The sequence below is a fragment of the Solenopsis invicta genome, chromosome 3 (assembly GCF_016802725.1).
Source record: "Solenopsis invicta isolate M01_SB chromosome 3, UNIL_Sinv_3.0, whole genome shotgun sequence".
Lineage (NCBI taxonomy): Eukaryota > Metazoa > Arthropoda > Insecta > Hymenoptera > Formicidae > Solenopsis > Solenopsis invicta.
The window spans coordinates 28,518,580-28,540,274 of record NC_052666.1 but is presented as its reverse complement, the minus strand read 5'-3'; the positions used below and the strand labels follow the sequence as shown (position 1 = coordinate 28,540,274).

At 36.6% G+C, this 21,695-nt stretch overlaps 4 protein-coding genes across 9 annotated transcripts; 2 read left to right on the top strand and 2 right to left on the bottom strand.

Moving 5' to 3' along the window:
* Positions 1 to 1,387: 1,387 nt before the first annotated feature.
* Positions 1,388 to 11,869, bottom strand: LOC105204624 (C2 domain-containing protein 5). 2 transcript variants are annotated; one of them, XM_039446470.1, is made up of 15 exons: positions 11,681 to 11,866; positions 10,882 to 11,276; positions 10,651 to 10,791; positions 9,907 to 10,123; positions 9,627 to 9,752; positions 6,514 to 8,888; positions 6,107 to 6,259; positions 5,757 to 5,925; positions 4,816 to 5,623; positions 4,413 to 4,733; positions 4,103 to 4,301; positions 3,755 to 3,930; positions 3,503 to 3,628; positions 3,267 to 3,413; positions 1,388 to 3,186 (listed from the first exon to the last, which is right to left on the bottom strand). In XM_039446470.1, the coding sequence occupies exons 2-15, from the start codon at positions 11,246 to 11,248 to the stop codon at positions 3,100 to 3,102; spliced, it is 5,412 nt and encodes a 1,803-aa protein (XP_039302404.1). In that variant the 5' UTR covers positions 11,249 to 11,276; positions 11,681 to 11,866; the 3' UTR covers positions 1,388 to 3,099. The 2 variants fall into 2 exon arrangements, with proteins under 2 accessions (XP_039302404.1, XP_039302405.1); XM_039446471.1 differs by lacking the exon at positions 5,757 to 5,925 and having other exon boundaries at positions 4,816 to 5,555; positions 11,681 to 11,869.
* A 42-nt stretch (positions 11,870 to 11,911) lies between these two features.
* On the top strand, positions 11,912 to 16,127 carry LOC105204633 (dnaJ homolog subfamily C member 11). Its single transcript, XM_011173785.3, has 8 exons — positions 11,912 to 12,111; positions 12,524 to 12,653; positions 12,832 to 13,075; positions 13,177 to 13,490; positions 13,611 to 13,818; positions 14,040 to 14,598; positions 14,849 to 14,978; positions 15,052 to 16,127. The coding sequence occupies exons 1-8, from the start codon at positions 12,040 to 12,042 to the stop codon at positions 15,072 to 15,074; spliced, it is 1,680 nt and encodes a 559-aa protein (XP_011172087.1). The 5' UTR covers positions 11,912 to 12,039; the 3' UTR covers positions 15,075 to 16,127.
* Positions 15,651 to 21,435, bottom strand: LOC105204640 (uncharacterized protein C1orf50 homolog). Of its 5 annotated transcripts, none has more exons than XM_026133836.2 (5): positions 21,418 to 21,435; positions 17,016 to 17,064; positions 16,832 to 16,941; positions 16,530 to 16,748; positions 15,651 to 16,454 (listed from the first exon to the last, which is right to left on the bottom strand). In XM_026133836.2, the coding sequence occupies exons 2-5, from the start codon at positions 17,044 to 17,046 to the stop codon at positions 16,266 to 16,268; spliced, it is 549 nt and encodes a 182-aa protein (XP_025989621.1). In that variant the 5' UTR covers positions 17,047 to 17,064; positions 21,418 to 21,435; the 3' UTR covers positions 15,651 to 16,265. The 5 variants fall into 5 exon arrangements, with proteins under 5 accessions (XP_025989621.1, XP_025989620.1, XP_039302406.1 ...); XM_026133835.2 differs by lacking the exon at positions 21,418 to 21,435 and adding an exon at positions 17,359 to 17,478 and having other exon boundaries at positions 17,016 to 17,212; XM_039446472.1 differs by lacking the exon at positions 21,418 to 21,435 and adding an exon at positions 17,169 to 17,351 and having other exon boundaries at positions 17,016 to 17,088.
* LOC105204653 (40S ribosomal protein S7-like) lies at positions 17,548 to 19,239 on the top strand. The gene is given in 5 exon segments (NM_001304603.1): positions 17,548 to 17,578; positions 17,941 to 18,111; positions 18,196 to 18,377; positions 18,706 to 18,856; positions 19,119 to 19,239. Coding segments are annotated over 4 exon segments (582 nt in total). The 5' UTR covers positions 17,548 to 17,578; the 3' UTR covers positions 19,197 to 19,239.
* Positions 21,436 to 21,695: the final 260 nt, after the last annotated feature.

The window sequence follows — 21,695 nt, the reverse complement described above, 5'->3', positions numbered from 1 at the left end:
TACCAAAGATTATTGAATCCGATCTGCCGCTAATCGTAAGCGCGTGGCATTAATTCTTTACACTGAGAGAAAGTTACTTGATTTAAATAAATATGTTGTTAGTGGTCTATTCAAATAACTATTTTATATTAAACCAGTGATATTTATTTCAAACAAGTAATATTCATTTGTTTGATGTAAAGAATTTATTTAAACAGTACTAATAACATATTTATTTGAATTGAATATTTTTTTGATCAGTGTACTAATTAACTTCCCGTTAACTATTGTCACAATTGTAAAATAATTCAGAAAATTTCGACAATCAGTTTAGAGATCAATATTCATAAAGATAATGTAATATTGTCGCGACTTATGTGCAGACAGTCCGCTCTGTCTGCATATACCATAAGTCGCGACGTATGTCGCGACAATATTACCTTTATGAATATTGGTTTTTTTTTATCGAATAATAATGTATATTTAAGTGATTCAACGTATATCCACTTGTTTCAATTTCTTTTTAATTCTTACATAATCGTCCGATTACACGAACTGTTGTTGTTTTATCACGCTCGTAATCAGTCAATACATAAAATGCTACTTCTATCAGTTTCGAGAAGCATTTTACATTTCTTCTTTATAAGTTCTTTCTTCTTTAAATTATAATAGTTTAACTTTCGATGAATCAGGTAGGACATATACCCCAATAAGATTTTTTCCTCCTATAACTTTTTTCTTGTAAAAAAAAAATAAAGTTATTTTCTTTTAATTATTTTATTTTTTATAAAGAAACAAAAATCGATGCTATGACAGAGTCAAAACTGATATACTAAATTAATAATATAATAGTAATTGTAGCACGGGGTATGAGATACCTCACATGGGTTCGTCATGTTGATTTTTCTCTGGTTCACCAAAGGTTAAAAATGATTAAAGTTTAAATATTTATTTACCGACGACTATTTTTCCAACGTCAAAAAATATAATGCAATAGTAGAAGATTAAGGTGAAAAGTATCCACTATGTTTAAATTTTTCACCATATTTTATTAAGGAAATAATCTTTAAATAAAACATTCCAGTGATCCACTTGGTCTTCAGCTCTATTCTTTTAGAGTAGCAAAGTAAAGCTAATATGATCATTCGATATCATAATATGTTCCACTTACCCGACTGACTTCAAGTTTATTCGGAAATGATCGGTTTACCGAGACTCAGATTACTTATTACATTTTTATTTGTTCTTTATTTTGCCGTAAAATTTTTAAATGTTATTACAGCATCTTGCAACAAATGTAGTGCGTAATATGCAAATGCATTCAACGCCTACGGTTTTTTATTCTAAAATATAAAATCAAGTATTTAAATGTTGGAAAGTCTCAATTTTAATAAAAAATATTCCTTCGTTTACTAAACATCATAACATATATTTCTAAAATTTATTAAATAAGAGATTAAAAATTATTTGTCATTTTACTTAATGACACTTACAATTCAAAAAGACAACACAAAAAAATATTTTTTAAACATAATTTAATATTAATATAACAATGACATTTTGACTAGAGTTTCATTATTCGAATAGACATTTCGCTTCACAAATAGAAAGCATTGTGTATAAACGATCAGATAAATAGGTACAATATATAATTTATAAATTGTGTTCAGATAATGTCAATTAGAAATCTTTATTTAGATATTTAATTTATGAAAAATGACATCTGACCACAATTCGACATGTTTGGTTGTATGTTATTCGAGCAACAAATTTATGCGAATACAATTGCAATAAATAACAGTTATGCTACATAAATTAATCTTGAATATATATTACAAGTAATTTCTTTATCATTATCATTCACTATATATTTTTGTTAATTCCGATGGAAGAATGCTCATTAGCAATATGTATTTTTATATAATTAAATGTGACCAACAATTAAAAGGATTGAAAATGCCAAATAAGCGTTACTGTTTCATCTCACTGATCACTCATTTGCTATCAAAATTAATAATATAAAAATTAGTATCTTTACATAATTTCTTATAAAGCAGTTATCTTTTGTACTAGTACTTTTTTCCCAGTAGAAACTAAAGGCATTAAAATAATCTAAGAATTATTTTACATTCTTCAAAACAATATTGCTATTTTATCAATTTCGTAGACATCGAGGAATTTAAATTTGAAAATTACGATTACGCTAGGTCTATTAACTATATCATGTACAAGAAATTTTTTCTATACAATTTTAAAGGCACCTAGTTAGAAAAACCATATCGATTTTCTAAAAGGATAAATTCGAATGCTTCATTTAATGTTCTGCAACCTTTATACTTTTGACAGAATTTCATCATTCTTTAAAAAATTAAATTTAATCTTGTATCTTGGTCTTGTTTTTAGAAATTTTCAAAAGAAAATTGTGCATTCTATAGATGAGTATGTTATGTATGAAGTAGTCTGTCATTTGTAGTGCAATCGGTAAAGAAAAATAAATTTGTATATTTCTTCATATTCTATACAGTTAAAATTATTACTGACTAAGCTTTCTATATGTAGAACTATTACCTTTCCGATTGTACTATCAATAACGGAATACTTTGCTGTAATTGAATATTTATTTAATTATTACAAAAAATTGAAAATATCATACAACTGGAAAAATAGGTGATATGATTGTGCACATAATAGGAGTATTTCATAGGTTAAGATATCCTTCTACGAGACATATATAATTATGTTTAAGTTATTAAAATTCATTAATACTAAGCCATTTAAATATTTAGTCACGTAATAGGTATTAAATATACAAGATATTTTTAATTTATAACAACAGACTGATACACCTTTGTCATATTTCATTATGTTCTATTGTATTAATTCTCAAAAAAAAATATTTTAAATTAATTAAATTTTTATATCTTCGTAAAATAAATTAATAAATAACAATATTGAGTGCTACAAAGAGACATCTGAGATTAAGCATTGTGCAATGCAATAAAAGTCTCACACAAAATCGATCCTATCTATAACAACATTAATATTGGCAAATATTTAGTCATGTTAATTGCCATTGTATTAAATGGTCGTTCATGGCGGCGCCGAATGTGGAGGTTGGGGTCAGCAATTTGAAACGGCGCTATGTTTCTCATCCGCGTAATAAGATACTGTCACAACATCGCCACCCACGTTAATGAGACATTGACCCTGGTAACACAATATAACATATATCCTGACAAGCGCGAAAACGTGCGTGCAAATATATAAAATGTAATGTTTTTACTAACTTGATTTTTGTGAGGGCTATGGAGAAGCACGCATTGCGTCATGAAAAACGCTACCATAGCGTTACCACCTAATGCTGTAATATGCGCGCGAACAATCGCCAAAACTTCCATTACAAAGCTGTGGGTGAAACCACTCAATCCACCATTCTACAACACATCATCGTTAGAATTGTTACGTTGAATTCGTGACATTCTGTCGAGAATGATCGTAATCGTACAAACTATATAAAACTTACCTCCCGTATCGATGTGCTTTCGCGAATAAAAAAGAAATTCAGATTGCCTTGATATCTCTCTATTCTTCCACCTGGTAGGTAAGATAAAGGCGTTATATCTACGCCGTATCTTCCTTTCAAAGGCACCTATGTAATGAAATAAATTAAAAAATTGAGAGTATTACAAGAAATAAATGACTTACGATAACAAATGCAAATAATTAGATAATAAAATTACGTATAATGTATATATTTAAAGAAAAAAATCCTTACATGTTTACGTCTATGAATAAATGATTTTAAACGCAAAGGTGAGCGTGGTCTCGGTTTTTGTACAGGAGTACCACTTAAAGTTGCGGGATTTCCTAAGCAAGTGCGTGTCGTACTTTCAGATGTAATATTGTTCTCTATATGATCCTCATCAAGGCTAAATATCATATCACTGTCATCTGGTAAAGAAAGTAAAAAAAATTAATTTTTTTAGTTTTTTTTTTAAATATACGCGCATTAAGGATGGTATTAGAAATGCTTAACTAACAAAAATGTAGTAATAATTGCTAACAATAATAAATTTTCGATAGAAATGTAAATGTAATTTATAAAAATCGCTTCGAAAAGTACCTGATTTTCTTACTTGATCCTTGCTCAAGGAACGACACACAACTTTCCTTTTATATTTATTTGTATTTAAAGGTTCTCCTAAGCCAAGCGCCATACCGACAACGGTCAGTTGTATCTCGTCTTGTTCGGGTAATGCTACTTTAAACTGCATATCACATAACGCACAGGGAACCATTCTTCTTAATTTAAAATACAATGACTGAAAATAAAGAAAATTTTTTTTTTTTTCAATCGCAAGTCCAACATATGTGAACAAAAGTGCCGCAAAGTAAGTGCTTCCTAAATATTTTTTAGAGATGAAAAATTGTACCTGAAGTAATCTGGCAAAATATTTCGATGGCATCGACGCGAATTGTCCCATGGGAATTTTAGCCCTTGAGATTTGCGTGAACATTTGTAAATTCCTGACGATTTCTAAATCTTCGAGACCAGGTATCGTCTGCGTGTTAACGACGTGGAAATCGTCTGGTGGCCTGTTGTCTATTAACGACGATATCCGGTCCATGTCCTCGATGTCGTCTACTTCTAGGACACACGCGTCGCGAGTGCCCAATCCAAGGTCAAGTTCCGGCAGATCCTCGTCCGACTCGTCTGTGTCGGAAGTGCTCGGAATGCGTCCGTTTTCGACTTCCTACAATCGCGTCACGATTATAATTAACGATCAAACCCTAAGATATTCTCTGAAATGAAAACGGTTTCTAAGTCCCACATACGTTGACTCCGATAGGTTTCAGACGATAAAACTCTCTATTCTTCTTCACCGTTTCGACGATAGACTTTTGCATTTCCCCCAATTGATCCTCCTTGTGCCACGAATTACCGGATGCTATTTGCGGGATGGTAGGCGGCGGTAGTGCCGTCAAATAAACTGCAGTACCTATCGCCATGCCGATTATCAACCGTTCTCCCACGGAAACCTGCAACTTGAGGCCGAAAACCGCGTTCATACCCTTGATCTTGAGCTTATTCAACAATAAACTGTGCAGCTCATATTCCAAAAACGGCAGGCAATCCGATATCTCCTTCGCGTTTAATTCACCCCGCAGGTCCTTTTTACTCTTGCACACGGTCGCCTGAATGAAGCAACCTCTTCCAGTCGTTGGGATATTCGCAGGCACTTCTATAGTGGTGAACATCACATCCGGGACTTTGGCACGTTTGCATATGGCACACTTGGACACGTTGACTCTAAATGGCACGCTATTCTTACTATAAGGGAGATGGCACAGGTTGCATCGTAACTGTGACTGGCCGGAGCCCTCGTGATCGTTACTCTCGGAAGAATGCTTGCACACCTTCCCATTCTGTCGTTCCGGGTGAGTCACGACGGATGTATCACAGTCGATTCTCTCTGCCTTTATCGTCACAGATTTTTGCTGGCCCTTTTCTGAATCCACGGCAGCGACAGGCACGCCGCTCTGCTGAAGCTTATTCAGAACGACACCGTCCGAATCTTGAGCAGAATTGTGAAAATTTATTACTGCCGCAGTACCAGAAGCACTTAACACGCACACGTCGTCGCTGTAAGGTAATAATTGCACGTAAACTGTTGAATACGACTTAAAAACTTTTTTTTACATTAGTGAATATTATTTTTATTTAAAAAAAATTCGTGTGTTATGATAGCATCGACGTGCAACAAATAAGCTCTTACCATATACTAGTTTCCTCCTTGTAGCCTATAACAACATTGCAACCTAACGCTCTTGCATGCGATCTAACTTCCATCCTAATTTCGGTCCACCACGAATCACGGCCTTCCGGCTCTTCCAAATTACTTATCCTTTCGAGTAATTTCACTGACTTTGAGCTCACTAAACCTCCTGTTCTCGTTATGTATATAATTCAGATTATTACGAACTGTTACATTTCTTTTTTATAAATGTATTTATTGATCAAATTTATCATTAGAAGACTAATGTTTTTATTTGCGATAAATAAATAATGATCAAATAATGATAAATTAAAAGTGTGATCTTGAAGACGCGCAGTATACTCAGTTACCTATATGTAATATGAAGCCAGGTGGATAATGTTGCATAGTGATGAATGGGTATTCTAACATCTCCAACGTGTCTTGATTCATAGGTCTAACCACTGCGGTCGGTGTCCTTAGAGGTCCTGCTATCGATCTGTCGCTGCTACCAAGGGAGTTACCTAAGAGGCAATGTAATCTTTTCATTCAACCTTTTCTCTTCCTCTTCATTCAAATAGTTAGAAAAACTAAATCTCAAACATTAATAACACATGTATATATGATTTTATACGCAGACAATCATTTCTCTCATAAAAATGAAAACTGACGTTAAAAGAAACACTCTCTAAGTGTTTTGATCGTGGTATTCAATAATCATAGTGTATTTTTTGCGTGAATTTACCTATCTCGTCTTTTGCTTGAAGGAACATCTCACCTTTGGGAGTAACGCTCAGATCGGAGTCGCTCGATCGCCGGTGAAGCGGCACGCTGGCGACCGTTTTGGTCGCCGGTGACTGGGACATTTTCGTGGCCACCGTGGGAACGGTCGGAAGCGGGCAGGGCGGACTGATCGACGCCTCATCTTGTTGCCTAAGATTGGGAGAAGGACGGGACACACGCGAGTTGTAAGTCATATTAGCATTGTTAGTGGGTATAGTGCAATCAATATGATATGTTTTCCCTAGATTACAGGCGTTACTAACGGATATCGCGGGTACCGTGTCAAGTTTGCCGCGACTACTCCTCGGTGATTTTCCCGAGGTACCGGATAAACCGTCGTGCGGACGGTGGGACGCTGAAGACGCGGACACGCGCGTACGATCGGTTAAGCTAACGAGAGAGGAACCGCAGGAACGAGAGGCAGCATGAAGAGTCGGATGCTGACCCGAGGAAAGGCACTCGGGAATGGAGTGAACGCGAGGAACGCGAAGGACGTCCTTCTCGTGACGCTTGTGTGAAGCGCGTCTCCTCATAGACGTGCCGCGGCAAGGAAACTTGTCGAACGAGTTCCTCGACCCCTTTCTCGAGCCCTTGTGGGACGCCTTTCTTTCGCGCTTCCTCCTCATGCTTCTCGACGACAGGGTTCTCTTGCTGTGACGCGTTGGGCGCGTGGACACCATCATCTTCGTGTCGATCAGCTTAATCAGATCGCGCATGCATGTCCGTCTCTCGACGGTCGCCATTGCGCGGGCTTCTTCGTTCGACAGGCTGGACCGTGTCGTCGTGTGCGAAGAACTGGTCGGCGGATTGTTTCCTTTCCTACCTACATTCATGTGATCTTCCGATCCTTCAACGGGAGACGGTGACTGGAGTTGCGCCGATTCTCTGGTTTGTCGATGAGCGGACTGACTGCGCTCCCGACATAAATCTCGTTCATGTTTCGTCAGATAAACGCGATGCGTCTCGGGAATCGACGACTCGGATGTAGCACTGCTGTGTCGCTTGTCTTCCTCCACCTCCAAGTTTAATTTTTGACCCTTGTTGTCAGAAGTGTTGGACACCTGTTTCGCGTCGACGATTTTTCGTTTATCAGACGAAAGAGTTGATTTTGGAGCAAAGAGATTCGGGGCATCAGACTGACTTTCGTTATTCGATAATCCGGACGTGTCGATCGGTGTGTCCGACTCCGTGCTCTCTCGAGCGTTCACGGTGATTATGGGGATCGGAACGTTTCGTATAACGTCTTCCGTGCTCGCTAAATTCAGGTTTGAGGGCGAACCCTCCATCGCTACGTCCGATTCTATCTGCAGCGTAGAATCAGTGCAGCTTTCCGCGCTGGAGTGCGTGATGGGAAGCCTCTCTAGAAAACTCGACGAGTTTGACTCCACCTTGTCGGAGTCTCTGTCAACATCATATCTCGAATCGTCTAGGATATTGTAACTGGCGGTGTCCTCCGATGACTCGTCGCCCGTGGAATTATCGTCGTCGAAGAAAGACGTCTCTGTTTCATCGATCGAGGATGTGACATCCTGCTCCTGCTCTTCATCCTGCTTCTGTTCTTCATCCTGCTTCTGCACTTCATCCTGCTTCTGCTCTTCATCATGCTTCTGCTCGTCATCCTGCTTCTGTTCTTCATCTTGTTCCTGCTGTTTATTCTGAACGTTGCTCTCTGTATTCTCATGAAGATTTTCTCTGCAGCACGTTTCTTTCTGTATCTCCTCGTTAGGTTGATCGTCGCTGAGAAAAATCGAAACAGGATCGGTATTCCCGATATCTTCCAAAGGCATGTTCCGTATAGATCCGATCAGTAATGCAGCCATTATACTACCGTTGGCCTTGGTCTCTTTGAGATTTCTCTCCTTCTTAGGATTCATGTCGTCCGGATCGTGTTCGGTCTCCTCGACGAAGTGACCCTTCTCGCCGACCAAATCAAATTTGTTGCGCAAGTGTTTGATCTGCTTGGAAAGACAATCCCTAGACTCCTTCTTCGCGTCCTCGGGCGTTAATATGGTACGTATAGATCTCACCGTCTCGTTGATTAAACTCCGGCCAATTTCCGGGGGCGGAGTGAGATCCGAGCCGCTGGACGCGGTTGTTACTTTTAGATTCAACATGCTCAACGTGTTGGTTCGCAAAAACGGAATGCGCTTGGCACGTTTCCTTCGCGCGCCGACATATCTGGGAATCACGGGCACTTTAGCGGCGCGTTCCAGGCGCGTTAGAGATGACGAAGAGTGCGCGTAAAACGCGAGATTTCTGTTTATGCGAATGGGATACGAAGCGGGAATAGATATGGGGGTGAACGGCGCGCTGTCGTCGGCATAACGTTCCGTTCGCGCTATCGTGCGTGAGGAAAGTGCGAATGCGATCCTATGTATAAGGGTAAGGGAGAAGAAGAAAAGTACCCATTAATCTTCGTATAAACTTCCTAGAAAAGTGCGATATAATGAAAAACAGCTGTGAAACGGAGAATCTGATTCAAGCGGCCAGGAAAGATTTTAATTTAGAAGCGATTTGCTAAGGAAGAATAGTTTTATTTTTAAAAAAGAAATATAAAACTAACAGAAAAACGTAAAATTGCTTCTATTACGCAAAAATTAAGTTAAATTGATAGATATGGAATTAAACAAAATATCTCAATTTCGACACATTGAGTGTCAATTTAGATATCAACGTTTTATTAACGACACTATGCAATTTGAGTCAATCTACTCGTGATAACAGAACAACAAGTAATGAAAGCTAATCGATAATAATCACCTAATTGCTCTTTGCAGATTAGATTATTTCATCCAATAAATTCGGGTCGCCCGCATCTATCTATCAGAAATTATTTTCAGCCACGCAGAATAGAGTGCTTTAGCCGTATAAATATGGCTATAATTCCTTGTACGAAATTCTCGAAATAGCTCATTCGGCGAGTGCCAATTTTATCCTAGATTATGTGAGTTGGCGACACCTACTTAATTGGCTCGTACGATGCCAGACGTAATTGCGCGATTATTTACCAGTTTATCATTTACGACCGAACGTGCGCAATTACGTTTGGACAAGAACTGCCCGATAATCCATAATTGGATAGAGGATCCATAATAGAGACATGCTTACTCTTCAATATTGACGCTGTCGCAAGGGAAACCGAGAACGTCATGCAGTTTTACGAGCGTCACCGCCGTGCCTATACCTCTGGCAACGATACCGGATTCGCCCTCCAGATCGAAATTTTGCAGATACCTAATGTACCAAAGGAATTAAATTAAGAAATAAAATTACAATATCAAAATACTGAACCGTCTTAAATCAATTCCTTATCTAGTTTCCGTTTATTAGCGATATCGTAAAATAATGAAAATAATTGAAAGCTGTATGTTGGAAGAATAAAATTTACCCAATCACAGCATTTCCACCAAGATCCAGGGCTTTCAATCCAATCTTTCTCTGAACTTCTCCGCTCAATTTAAAAAATAGAGTCTGCCGTGCCTCGTTCGACGCTCTGGGTGTTCTTATTTTATCTATCCACTTATATTCCGGATCGTCACTGACCACAAGTTCTTCAACAAATCCATGTATCATTTGTGCATGATATCCATATGGTATATTAGGTGCTAAAATGTATCTGGGTTACTTATTGCAAATCTCAAAATTTCTTTGATTAAATTTACAATAATGTAAATTATATTTTTATTAAATATTAAATTTTGAAAGATAATTTTTATATAAAGTTGGGTACACACTTAACGAACAAACACCAAACAAATAGCTCCAAACATATCTATGTCTGCTGATGACAATATTTTTAACATGCTTTTTAAATATTTTCTCTTTATTACGTTTTTTAAATATTAAAAAAACATTTAAAAAATATTGTGTGCTGATTAGGGAGTGAGTCGAACTAAACGCGAATCAAACATTCTATTCGCATTTGCTTTAACATACATATTTACTAAATGATAACAACAAACGTTCGAATTTACTGTTTGTTCGGTGTTCGTTTACTAAGAGTACACTCAGCTTGAGAAGAAAAAATAAATCATAAAATCAGTTGCAATCACAATATAAAAATATTCTATGTAATAATATTCATCTTTCTCTTAAAATCATCTGTATGCCCACAGGAATGAAATATGCTTACAGTAAAAAAATTGTACTCCACAGGACGACTGTCTAAACTTGTTAAAGTCAGAGAATAGCTCCACCTTAATGATAATATTAACTTCGCCACGTATACCATGCATTGTATCATATACAGGTATCCATCCGGTCATAACTGAGCCTGTGAGTAAATGTGCAAGGCAAAGAAGAAATATTTAAAAAATATACAAAATATATAATATAAATATCTCATATATTATATATGTATTACCTTGTGAACCAGAGCTGGTGTTCATAGCTGCCTCTAGAGTCCAAATGTTTTTCACTGGTGGCAGCATTCCAGGCAACAATAACGGATTCAAATTAATGTAAACTTTGCCTATCGCATCGTTAGCAGAATACGTGTCGTGATCCATTAATCTGATTTGCAACGGCTCGTCCTGCAACTCTGCATCGTCAACCTCGAATCTGTACCATTCTGAGTTCCATTGCGGATTCAGGGACTTTCGACACACGTCCGTCTTATAAGTTATATTGCCAAACTTTAATTCCACGTAAGCGTCTGTCGTGTCGCCGGAACGGTCCATCACCGGCAGGTTGCGGCCTGCCAGTATCTTCACCTTTATCTTTCCAGGCATTGTGTCACTGTGGCACTCAATAAGCAGTCTGCACATGAAAACAGATTAATGTTAACACAAAAAATATATATAATATTCGAGTGACGTATAGAATAATAATTTCTATAGATATACAACTTATAGAAAGAGATTTCTAATATATCAAATGTATACATCTGTATTAAATGTATTAAATATGCCTTTAAATGTATGTCTCTCATGTTACTTTGCACCAAACAGCACGTTAAATTTACATCTGTTTATGTTTATTTAAATTTCACGCTTTTATTTATTTTGTCGCGATTTGTGTGTAACACCTTACAAGGCTCACAATAAATATTCACAAAATACTCCCAAAAACTAAACGTAAATGAGATTCGGACGTGAGACACGATATCGTGGCGCTACTACGAGAGCTACACGTTGCGAATCTCGCTGGCGACGTTCACTTACCACGTCCCGCATTTAGCTCGGCAATACACTTCGCAAGCGACTCGGTAACGAGCGGTTTGTCAACGGTTTTAATTACATCTTCCCAATTTTCTCTGCTCGACGATTATAACCTCCCGTTCCCTCTCAGCAACCGCTCCGCTCCGGGATGTCCCCCCACGCACGCCGAGAGCAATTTCGGAATTTGGAGCAGCAAACGCCATCTAACGGCGGCTCAGGGAATCCGCCTATCCTACCGGTCCGCTGTTTGTCCCTTCCGCACGTAACCTATAAAAAGCTGGGAGAGAAGAGACGGACGGATCGCCCGCGAACTCATCACCGGACAGCCGGACGGCGCGCGTGCAAAGTTCGCGGCTTTAAAAATGGACGACGAGAGCGACCACGAGACCACGATCGAGGATGACTATTACACGTTCCTGAACATCTCAAGAAATGTGAGAAGGCCGTCCGTTCCTCGCGATTATTCCTCGCGTGCGATTCTGCCCGGTTCTTCGGAGGGTGGAGTCCAGGGGGGGCCTCGTGTCCTTACACGTGACACCCTCGCCTCGCGTACGCTAATCGCTGACGTAACGGAGCCCTGGGAGACGATCCTTCGTTTTTCCGCGACCGACACTAGGAATCGCGAGAAACACGACGCTGTCGCGCCAATCGCTCGTTCCTAACATATTATTTATCCTGCAGCAGATCTCCTACTGTAGAATGCGAATCCGTTCAGCTTCTGTGTTAAACATGAATGGATGTCATTTTAAATCCGTCCCTTTCGAGCTTTTCTTTCATAATAGCTAAATTTTTACTCATGATGCAATCGCGTATTATCCATTGCAACGATTCCCTCTAATGTTCCAGGCTAGTCCCGAGGATATCAGCAATGCGTACCGCAGACTTAGTAGACTCTACCATCCGGACAAGCACGCGGATCCAACGCTTAAAAAAGAAGCGGAAATTCTTTTTAATCGAACGAAGAAAGCTTACGAAGGTATTGCAATGTACCATTGATTTACATCAGAAGAATATTGAGAATCATTGCTTTCACATCATATAGCTCCTATCTTGCAATGAATTTCATCATTTCTTTATCATTGTTGTACGTAAGAAATAATAAAATGTTTAATTTACTTATGCATGAATCTTGAAAGTAATATTTTGTGTTGTAGTGTTGAACGATCCGCATCAGAGAGCAATTTATGACTCACTGGGAATTCGCGGATTAGAGACAGAAGGATGGGAGATTGTGCAGCGTACAAAAACGCCTCAAGAGATTCGTGAGGAATATGAGAGGCTGGCGCGGGAGAGAGAGGAGAGACGACTGCAGCAGCACACCAATCCTAAGGGCACTGTAACAGTAAACATCAATGCCACTGATCTTTTCACTAAATATGATGAAGATTACAACGACAGGTAAAATTGCTCCATCTAAATTATTACAATAAGATTAATTTAATTATTAAACAGTATTAACAAATCAATTGGAATTCTTGACTAAAAAGTTATGATTTCAGCAATGGCTTGTTCTCGTGTATCGAGGTCAGTGGGATGTCATTCGCACAGTCTATTGAAGCGCCCCTCACCTTGAGGGACACTGTAACTATGTCCGGTCAGCTTGGGACCCAAAACGGTACAGGTTCCGGGTCCATTAATGTCTCAGCAAAGCGACTGATATCCTCGAAAGGTTGGGTCGAAGTTGAGGTCGGTGCTGGCAACGGTCCAACGTTCTCCCTCAAAGCATTTCGCACATTGACAAAAAGATTATTTTGCGACGGAGCGACAATACTGCAATTCACATCGCATGGCGTGAAGGCTGGCTACGTTGGGAGTACGTTTATTTGCGGTTTTCATAGTATAATTGTAATCATGCAATTCTTAGTCTTCTATATTATTTGCACGTCCATATATAAAAAGATATCTCAAACAAGATTGTTTTATTTGTTTACAGCTCTTGCAATGCAATTGGACAAACATACGGTGGGATACCTCACGTATAGAGCTGGCATTCAAGACGCCATGAGCACCATGATTGTAAGAGACACATCTCGATCGTATACGGCATTTTCTCTACATTTCGGACTTATACATTCTTTCGTCAGCCTTAACTATACTTATAAGATGGAAGAAAAACAACTCAAGCTTCGTGGTAGTGTCAAGTTAGTACCATTAACATTATTTTATTCTGTCGACAACAAATTTAATATAGTAGTAAATTAAATTTGGATCACTTGTCTAACGAATCTATTAAAGCTTTGAGGCATGTATAAAATAAGGAATCGAATTTGGAAACTACTGATTACAAGTCAATCGTTTTCATACGAAGTTACGCATCACTTCATCAACAGAGTTACTAATCGACTGGATATATAATTTACAGAGCCGGAACATTTGGTGCGTTTCTCGAGTACGGTGCAGAAAAGAAGGTCTCCAAACATAGTTCTGTCTCGGCGGCCGTGCGCATCGGCGTTCCAACTGGTGTCACGTTAAAACTCAGATTGAGTCGCGCCTCGCAAGCGTACACGTTCCCCATCCATCTGTGCGACGAAGTTCTTCCAGCTCCGATCTTTTATGCCACTGTGGCACCTATAATCACCTGGACGGTCATCAAAAAACTCGTAATCGATCCCATTGTGAAAGAGCGGACGGAACGCGAGAAGGAGAAACAGAAAGAGCTTAACAAATCCAGAATGATGGAGAAGCAAAGGGAAGCGAAAGCAGCCACCGAACTCATGAAGGAAACCGTCAGCAGGATAAGAGCTGAGGAGGAATCCAAGAAAGGACTAATCATTACCAAAGCGTTGTATGGTCGATTTGTTTATCCCCAGGATAGAACTACTGCAGAAGAAAGTGGACACAGAGATGAAATGATAGACGTAACGATTCCTCTGCAATGTTTAGTCAAGGATTCTAAACTAATCCTGCACAAAGCATCCAAGGTACGCTCTTATAATTTCATCTCGTACATCGAGTCTGCGCATAATCATTTTTTAATGATCTGCATTTTTTCATATTTTGTATTTTATACAAATAATATTTTATATGTATTAATTTTTGTTATTCTCGAAATGTATTACCATTCGCATCTTACTTTCACAGAAAATATTTTTAACTTTGTAATCAATTTCGTATATAATACGAAGATTGAAATGTTACTTGCAAATTGTATAAAATTCACATTTATTGCAGAGTCAATTACCTGGATTTTATGATCCATGTGTGGGAGAAGACAAGCAGCTTTTGGTACAATATCTCTTCCATACTCAAACACATGAATGTGTTATACAGGATGATGCAGCTCTGAGGATACCAGTCTCATGTAAAAATTTGCCCGTTTATTAGAAGTACATTTGTATTTAATTATTTGCTAATTTATCATCTATATGTTTCAGCACACAAAGTGAACACTACTTGACATACAGATTCAACATTGAAATCAAAAACCAGTCGTCGCAATTCCCGTCAATGATCATCGTTATTTCGGTGTAGATTTGTTCATTTTTAGAGGTTTAATTTTATATAAAGGGTAAAAAAATTTAGTATTTGTTAATCCTTCAGCTTTGTATATTAAGATTGTTTTCAGTAATTGGTATTTTATTATTTAATAAATAATTATAGTAATATTTAACTCTCTATGGACCAACTCGCGTCATATTGATAACTTGAACAAACTTTTTAGCCATGGATTGTTCGACTGACTCTGCTTTCGAAATTTTTTAATACCCAAAAACCTTCTAAAAAACACAACCATCAATAATTCAGTTGATCTGATTAAGCAAAGAAAAACAAGTTGGTCTGCAGAAAGTTGAGTATATAAGGTGTATCTCACAGAAACTTTTCAAGAAAAATATTCTATCGGGAGTGGATTCTCTATGTATAGATATTTAATTGTGCAAAACTTTTAATTATGAGTTACACCGATATGTACTCACTTTGCTCATTGAAATCGTATTCCAAGTACTTTAGAGAGAGAGAGAGAGAGAGAGAGTAAAACCTGGACACATCTTATTTACTGCCTATAGAAGTGTAATGACATGCTACATGAAATACTGCATAATGTATTATAATTCCAAGGATCATATTGATCTTTTGACAGCCATCTAAAGATCATTATGAATAGATACAAAAATAATCAGCCATAGCTATGTTATGCATATTATTGCATATAGAGAAAAACATTTGTTAATTAATTGCACAGTTGATTACTGAACTTACACCGGAATTAAAGTATTAGCGTACAATTTACTCTTGTACAAAATAGATACGATTTCAGACGATAAAAAATGTATATAATTATATACGTAACTTTGAAAAATTATGTATATAATTTATAATAGTAATATAAAATACAGATACCCATATAGCCATCTATTCTATATACCTATGTAAAGTATATTTGTATGTACGTTTACAAATAGGGATTATAAATAGCTCGATATTATAATCACGAAATAAATTTGTTGAGTTACACGACGAAAACGCTTAATCCATCAAACTAAGATAAGTTAGTTCAATAGTGTTGCTAAATTTTTCTCGATCAACGTGTTTTGTTCTTAAATTGCATTTTTCATAACTTAATTATAATATAACAAATTCACTAATAACGTTACGTACTGGTGTTTAATATAACAGAATGTAATAAGGCGTTTGTAGACGTGTTGGAAGGTAAGAATTTTTGCAGCAAGTTCAATTCGTCATTTTTCACCTGCAATTGAGACAGTGGGGTCCACGAACGATCTTGTTCCAATCTGAAGGAGCCCTTGTAGTTCTGCGATGGAGCACAACTGCCCCATTCCTATATTGACATTGATATAATGAAAAAGTTAATACACAAGATTTTACAAAAAATATATGATAGAAAGATACTTACTTCTGGGCTGAGCATGGAAAAGTAAAACTGTCCTGATTCTCGTTGATACAAATGATATATGTGATTGGGCTGCTTTACGAAATTGCAAGGTACATGATGCAGTTTGGCGTTCCGTTCTGCTTCCAACAAAATACCCTCAGCCTGCTTTTGCAAAAATCTGATCTGTTCGGCGATCACTTGTAACTTGTTACATGCATTGGCTTTTACACAGTTGTCTGCCTATATAAGAAATACATAAATCAGTACGTATATATCTAATAAAATTATAATTGAATTGTAAATATTACGCAAAATTATATTACTTTTTCAATTTCTGCAACCAATGCCATTAAATCCTGTTGGGTTGATTTTGTTACAGCACCTGGATCGACTAACGATATACCTTGAGGCATTGTATTTCTTTCGACTAGTACTTTAATGCAAAAAATGTTTATTAGACAAATATTTTGGTATTAACTTATGAATCACACAAATCATAAATAATACCTTTATTTGAAAAATCGTCTGCTGTATCCATTATACATATAAATTACGTATAATTAATTCAGTTAAACATATACTGAATAAAAAATATATATCCAATCGATCAAATAAATTATTCAAAATAAATGTTTAAATTATGTAAAACAATATTACTACATTATACTGTGAAACACTTCTTCCTTCATGTCTTCTGGAGCAGCCTAGAAAAGTGTGGTACACCACACATTAAGAAACTACATAAATCTGTGCAATATCAACTCGAATGTACGAAGGAATCAAAAATTCGTTCGAGATTCGCTGAGGACAATTTTCGGAAAACAATTTACGTAAAAAATACACGACTTACGCCATAAATACTGTGATAAATGTGATAATATCCGCGCCTTCACTGGCGCCTCTACGCGTTCACAACATGCACTTCAAATCGTCTTCGCCGGAGACCAACCGCGCGACCACGTGGTCGGTCGGAGGCCGATGCCAGCGACTTGCGGAGGTCGAGAGCAAGGAGCCATACTAGCTATCCCTTTTTCCCGGCCTCTCTTCCATGTGGTGGTCAGGTGGACAAGGTGGGCATTTTCGAACGTTCGGCTTTGCGGCCTTTTTTTTAATGTTACAAGCAATGTATGAAGTCACGCGACACCGAAGAATCCGTGATACGCGAGGCGACCAACGTCTCTCCCAGATTGCGCGTCCACAACGTGATTACGACGGATTTCGTCGGCTCCCGTCGTCCCACGCGTCCACCGCGATGTCGACGACTCCCGTGTTTTCGATGATCGTTCTCGTATCGTGAAAGGCGATCCCCAGAGTCTTCGCTGAATCTACGTCGGAGTTAACGTTGTCACGCGACGTCCCGGCGAACATCACGCGTGTACATGTAGCTGACATTCGTAAACAATGTCCTAACCTCAAAACCTTTTTTTTTCAGATGTTCACGGCTAACGCAAAGATAATTAAAAGCGGCGGCGCGGAGCCCGACCAGTTCGAGACGAGCATCTCGAATGCTCTCCTGGAACTGGAGATGAACAGCGATCTGAAGTCGCATTTAAGGGAACTTCATATCACCAAGGCGAAGGAACTGGAAACAAACAATAAGAAGGTAAACCTTCGTTCTTCACGTTAGCGTTTACCTTTCTCTTCAATACCGTGAAGAGCTGTACCGAGCTGCTTGCATTCTTTGCAGTCGATCGTCATATATGTACCAATGCCGAAACTGAAGGCTTTCCAAAAAGTCCAAACGAGGTTAGTGCGCGAACTGGAGAAGAAGTTCTCTGGCAAGCACGTAATGTTCGTTGGCGAACGTAAAATCTTACCGAAGCCAACGAGGAAGACGCGTACGAAGAATAAGCAGAAGCGTCCTCGAAGGTAAGGAAACATGATACTCATTTAATTGGATAAAATGTGATTTAATCATATTAATATTTATTGTATTATTATTAAGTTGTTTACATATAAATATGATATTCTCAGAAAATGTCTTTAATGTACACATAACATCTGTCTTGAATTTGCAATACTTGTCTAGTTAGATATAATTTTACTTATATTAATTTATTTAAATCATATTAATACTTGGTTTATGTGTAAACATTGTGTAAACATTGAATATATTTTACAGAAAGTATATTCAATACATGCTTAACGCTTAACTTGAATTTTGATTTTAGTTTTACATAATCTGTTTTTATTTTAGCCGTACGTTGACCGCGGTATATGACGCTCTACTGGAGGATATTGTCTACCCTGTAGAAATTGTGGGTAAACGAATTCGCGTAAAGCTTGACGGCTCGCAAGTTATCAAAGTTCATTTGGACAAAAATGAACAGACGAATATTGAACACAAGGTATATTTATATTTCATTTATATTATATTTCATGTCCTCTGAACACAGAATTTTATCTGACATTATGTCTCTTCGCGTTGCTTGCATTTTGTAAACTCGGCATCTTTACCTTTTCTTTTTTAAACGCTTGAATATATTATTCATCTCGTTTTAAATGCAAAAATTTTAGGAAATGTCAAACAACGCGAACAAATCTATTGTATAGATTTGATATTTATTTTAATTGTACAATATTTAACGATATTTTTTTATTATTTGACAGGTCGATACTTTCGCTTCAGTGTACAAACAATTGACTGGACGGGATGTAACATTCGAATTTCCCGAATCTTTTGTATGATTTATTAAATATTAAAACATTTGAATTGATGTATCATTGATTACACTCATGTTGATTTTTATATCTCATTCCTCGCTTCCCTCTATTCCTTGTGCGAAGTAATTATTTACTACTTATGAGAATTCGTTAATAATTTTTCTGCTTGAAAACACAGTGGTACTTAAAAGTAACGTTAATAGTAATTAAAATGTAACAGTAAATCTCAAAGATTTTATAGCCATTCAAGTTGTGAAAGTGTTCAAGTGAAAATCATAAATCTATTATTCAAATTGCCATCGAAATACAATGCGTTTTTCAAAACTTTATTTTTAGTTCGTATGTGTTCGGTAAATATTTCAATATGTCTCATTTATAGCAAAATTAATATTGGCAGTTTATGAAAGTTACAATTTATTCATAAAATTATCATATTATTAATTCACAAAAGAATCATGTAATTTTTTGTGATTGTTCTCTCAAACAAAACCAGATGGCAATATGCAAAAAAATTGTGATTTTTTTCGAATCGGCCAGTGTTTTTACCATTTAATTGTTGCAAAAAAAGAAAAGAAAATTAAAAAAAAAACTTGCAGGTCTTTCATTTGTAGATAGTTGATCTTTTTTTACTTTTTTTTTATTTAATAGCGATAAATTGGACATTAAAAATTTTTTTATTATCTCTTAAAGATATCTTCGATTAATTTTATTTATTATTTCCAAAACAGAAAGTTTCGTTGCCGCAGGCAAGTAAAAATAGTTTAACAATTTTTAAAACTTGTCGAACTATAATGAAAAAGGCTGTGTATAATAAAAAAAGAAAGTTTAAAGGTCAAAAAACTTAAAATATTCTATATAATTAAATTAATAGAGTAAAAGTTTGGTCATGTTTCCAAAATCATTCTGTAATTTATTTTAATTTAATTTTCGAAATATCGATATTCAACTAATCGGGAAACACACAATCCACGAGAGAAATAACTAAAAATATAGATTGTTTTTTGTTGCGATAAAAGAAATTAATTTTTTTTTATTTTCTGGACACCGGCTTTAACCCTTGTATCTCGATAACAAAGCTCATCGCCGTTACTCGCCGGAGACTCTAAGCTGGAAGGAAAATAGCGTGAGAACATAAGGCAGATGTGAGTATAGAAATGTACGAAACCAAGCGACTGTGCAATAGCACCCGTAGTTGAGATCAGGGTCAGGAAGGCTCAGAGGGTCGGGAGGTCGAAGGGTTCAAGGAACAGCGTGCTCTCCCTTCGAATTCATTGCACGACAGGCGAAATAAGCTATGAATTCTCAAAAAACTCGCGAATTTTTAAGGCTCTCTCTGTATTGTCATAGGGAAATCGAGAAAGGTATTAATTTCTGCTGACCAATTCGAATAAATTAAACATTTGCACGAATCTATAAAGGACTATTAGAATACATAAAAATATAATTTATAATTCATAAAATAAATATTTTTATAAATAAAATAAGAGAGAAATAAATATAAAAAGATACAAACATTACGTTTGGATTGACTATATGTTCCTATTTTATTAAAATTATATAATCACATTAATTTAGAGTAATTAAATTCGTAGGTCAAATCTTGAATTTAATTAAAAATATTGATTTGAAAACATTTACATTTCAGATTTGTACTAATACTTCTTCAGCTATAAATATATAGTCAATATAAACACAAGGCACTCGTGTATTGAAACAATAAAAGTTACACGGATAACGTAACAACTGAATCAATTATATAGACAAACGCAATTAACAACTTAATCAATCTTAACAAAAAGTTAATACAGTCCTGTATATCGGTAATCAAGTTAGAAAAATCTGTTCTAGTTTTTCCGTTTGTATGATTAGCCTTCCGTGACGTTTTCCTATTGCAAGTCAACATAAGACGTTGACCCTTAATCAATTCGTAATTGTCGAAATAGGAACACATGGTGTGATGTAATAACACGTGCCTCGGTGGTCGAAGTGGTAAGACGTCCGCGGAATTTGAAAGATCCAGGATCGAACCCTGACTGAGATGTTATTTTTTTGCAATAAAACAATTTACAATTGTTCCGGAGAGAAGGGATATTACATATGCTTCTTAAAGCATAATAATTACTATTCCGGCTTCATAACTGTGTTTCAAATCCGATGAATATGCGGCGCATTTCAATTGAAAATTGAAAAAATTAAAAATCATTATTCGCCACTGACTGACATAGGCCTTTTATTCTCGCGCTATATAATTAATTCAGTTATTACGTTATCCATTTAACTTTTAATGTTTCAATACGAGTGCCTTGCGATTATATTGACTTATATGTTTATCTTACGGCTGAAGAAGTATATCCAAAACGTACCAAATGTTTTCAAATCAATATTTACTATTAAAGAGGACTTTTGTTTTTAACAACGATATTTTTATTAGCTCAAGATTTGACCTACGAATTTAATTACTTTATGTTTTACACACATTCCGAGAGCGTATATTTCTATAACATTAATTTAATTCAAATATTA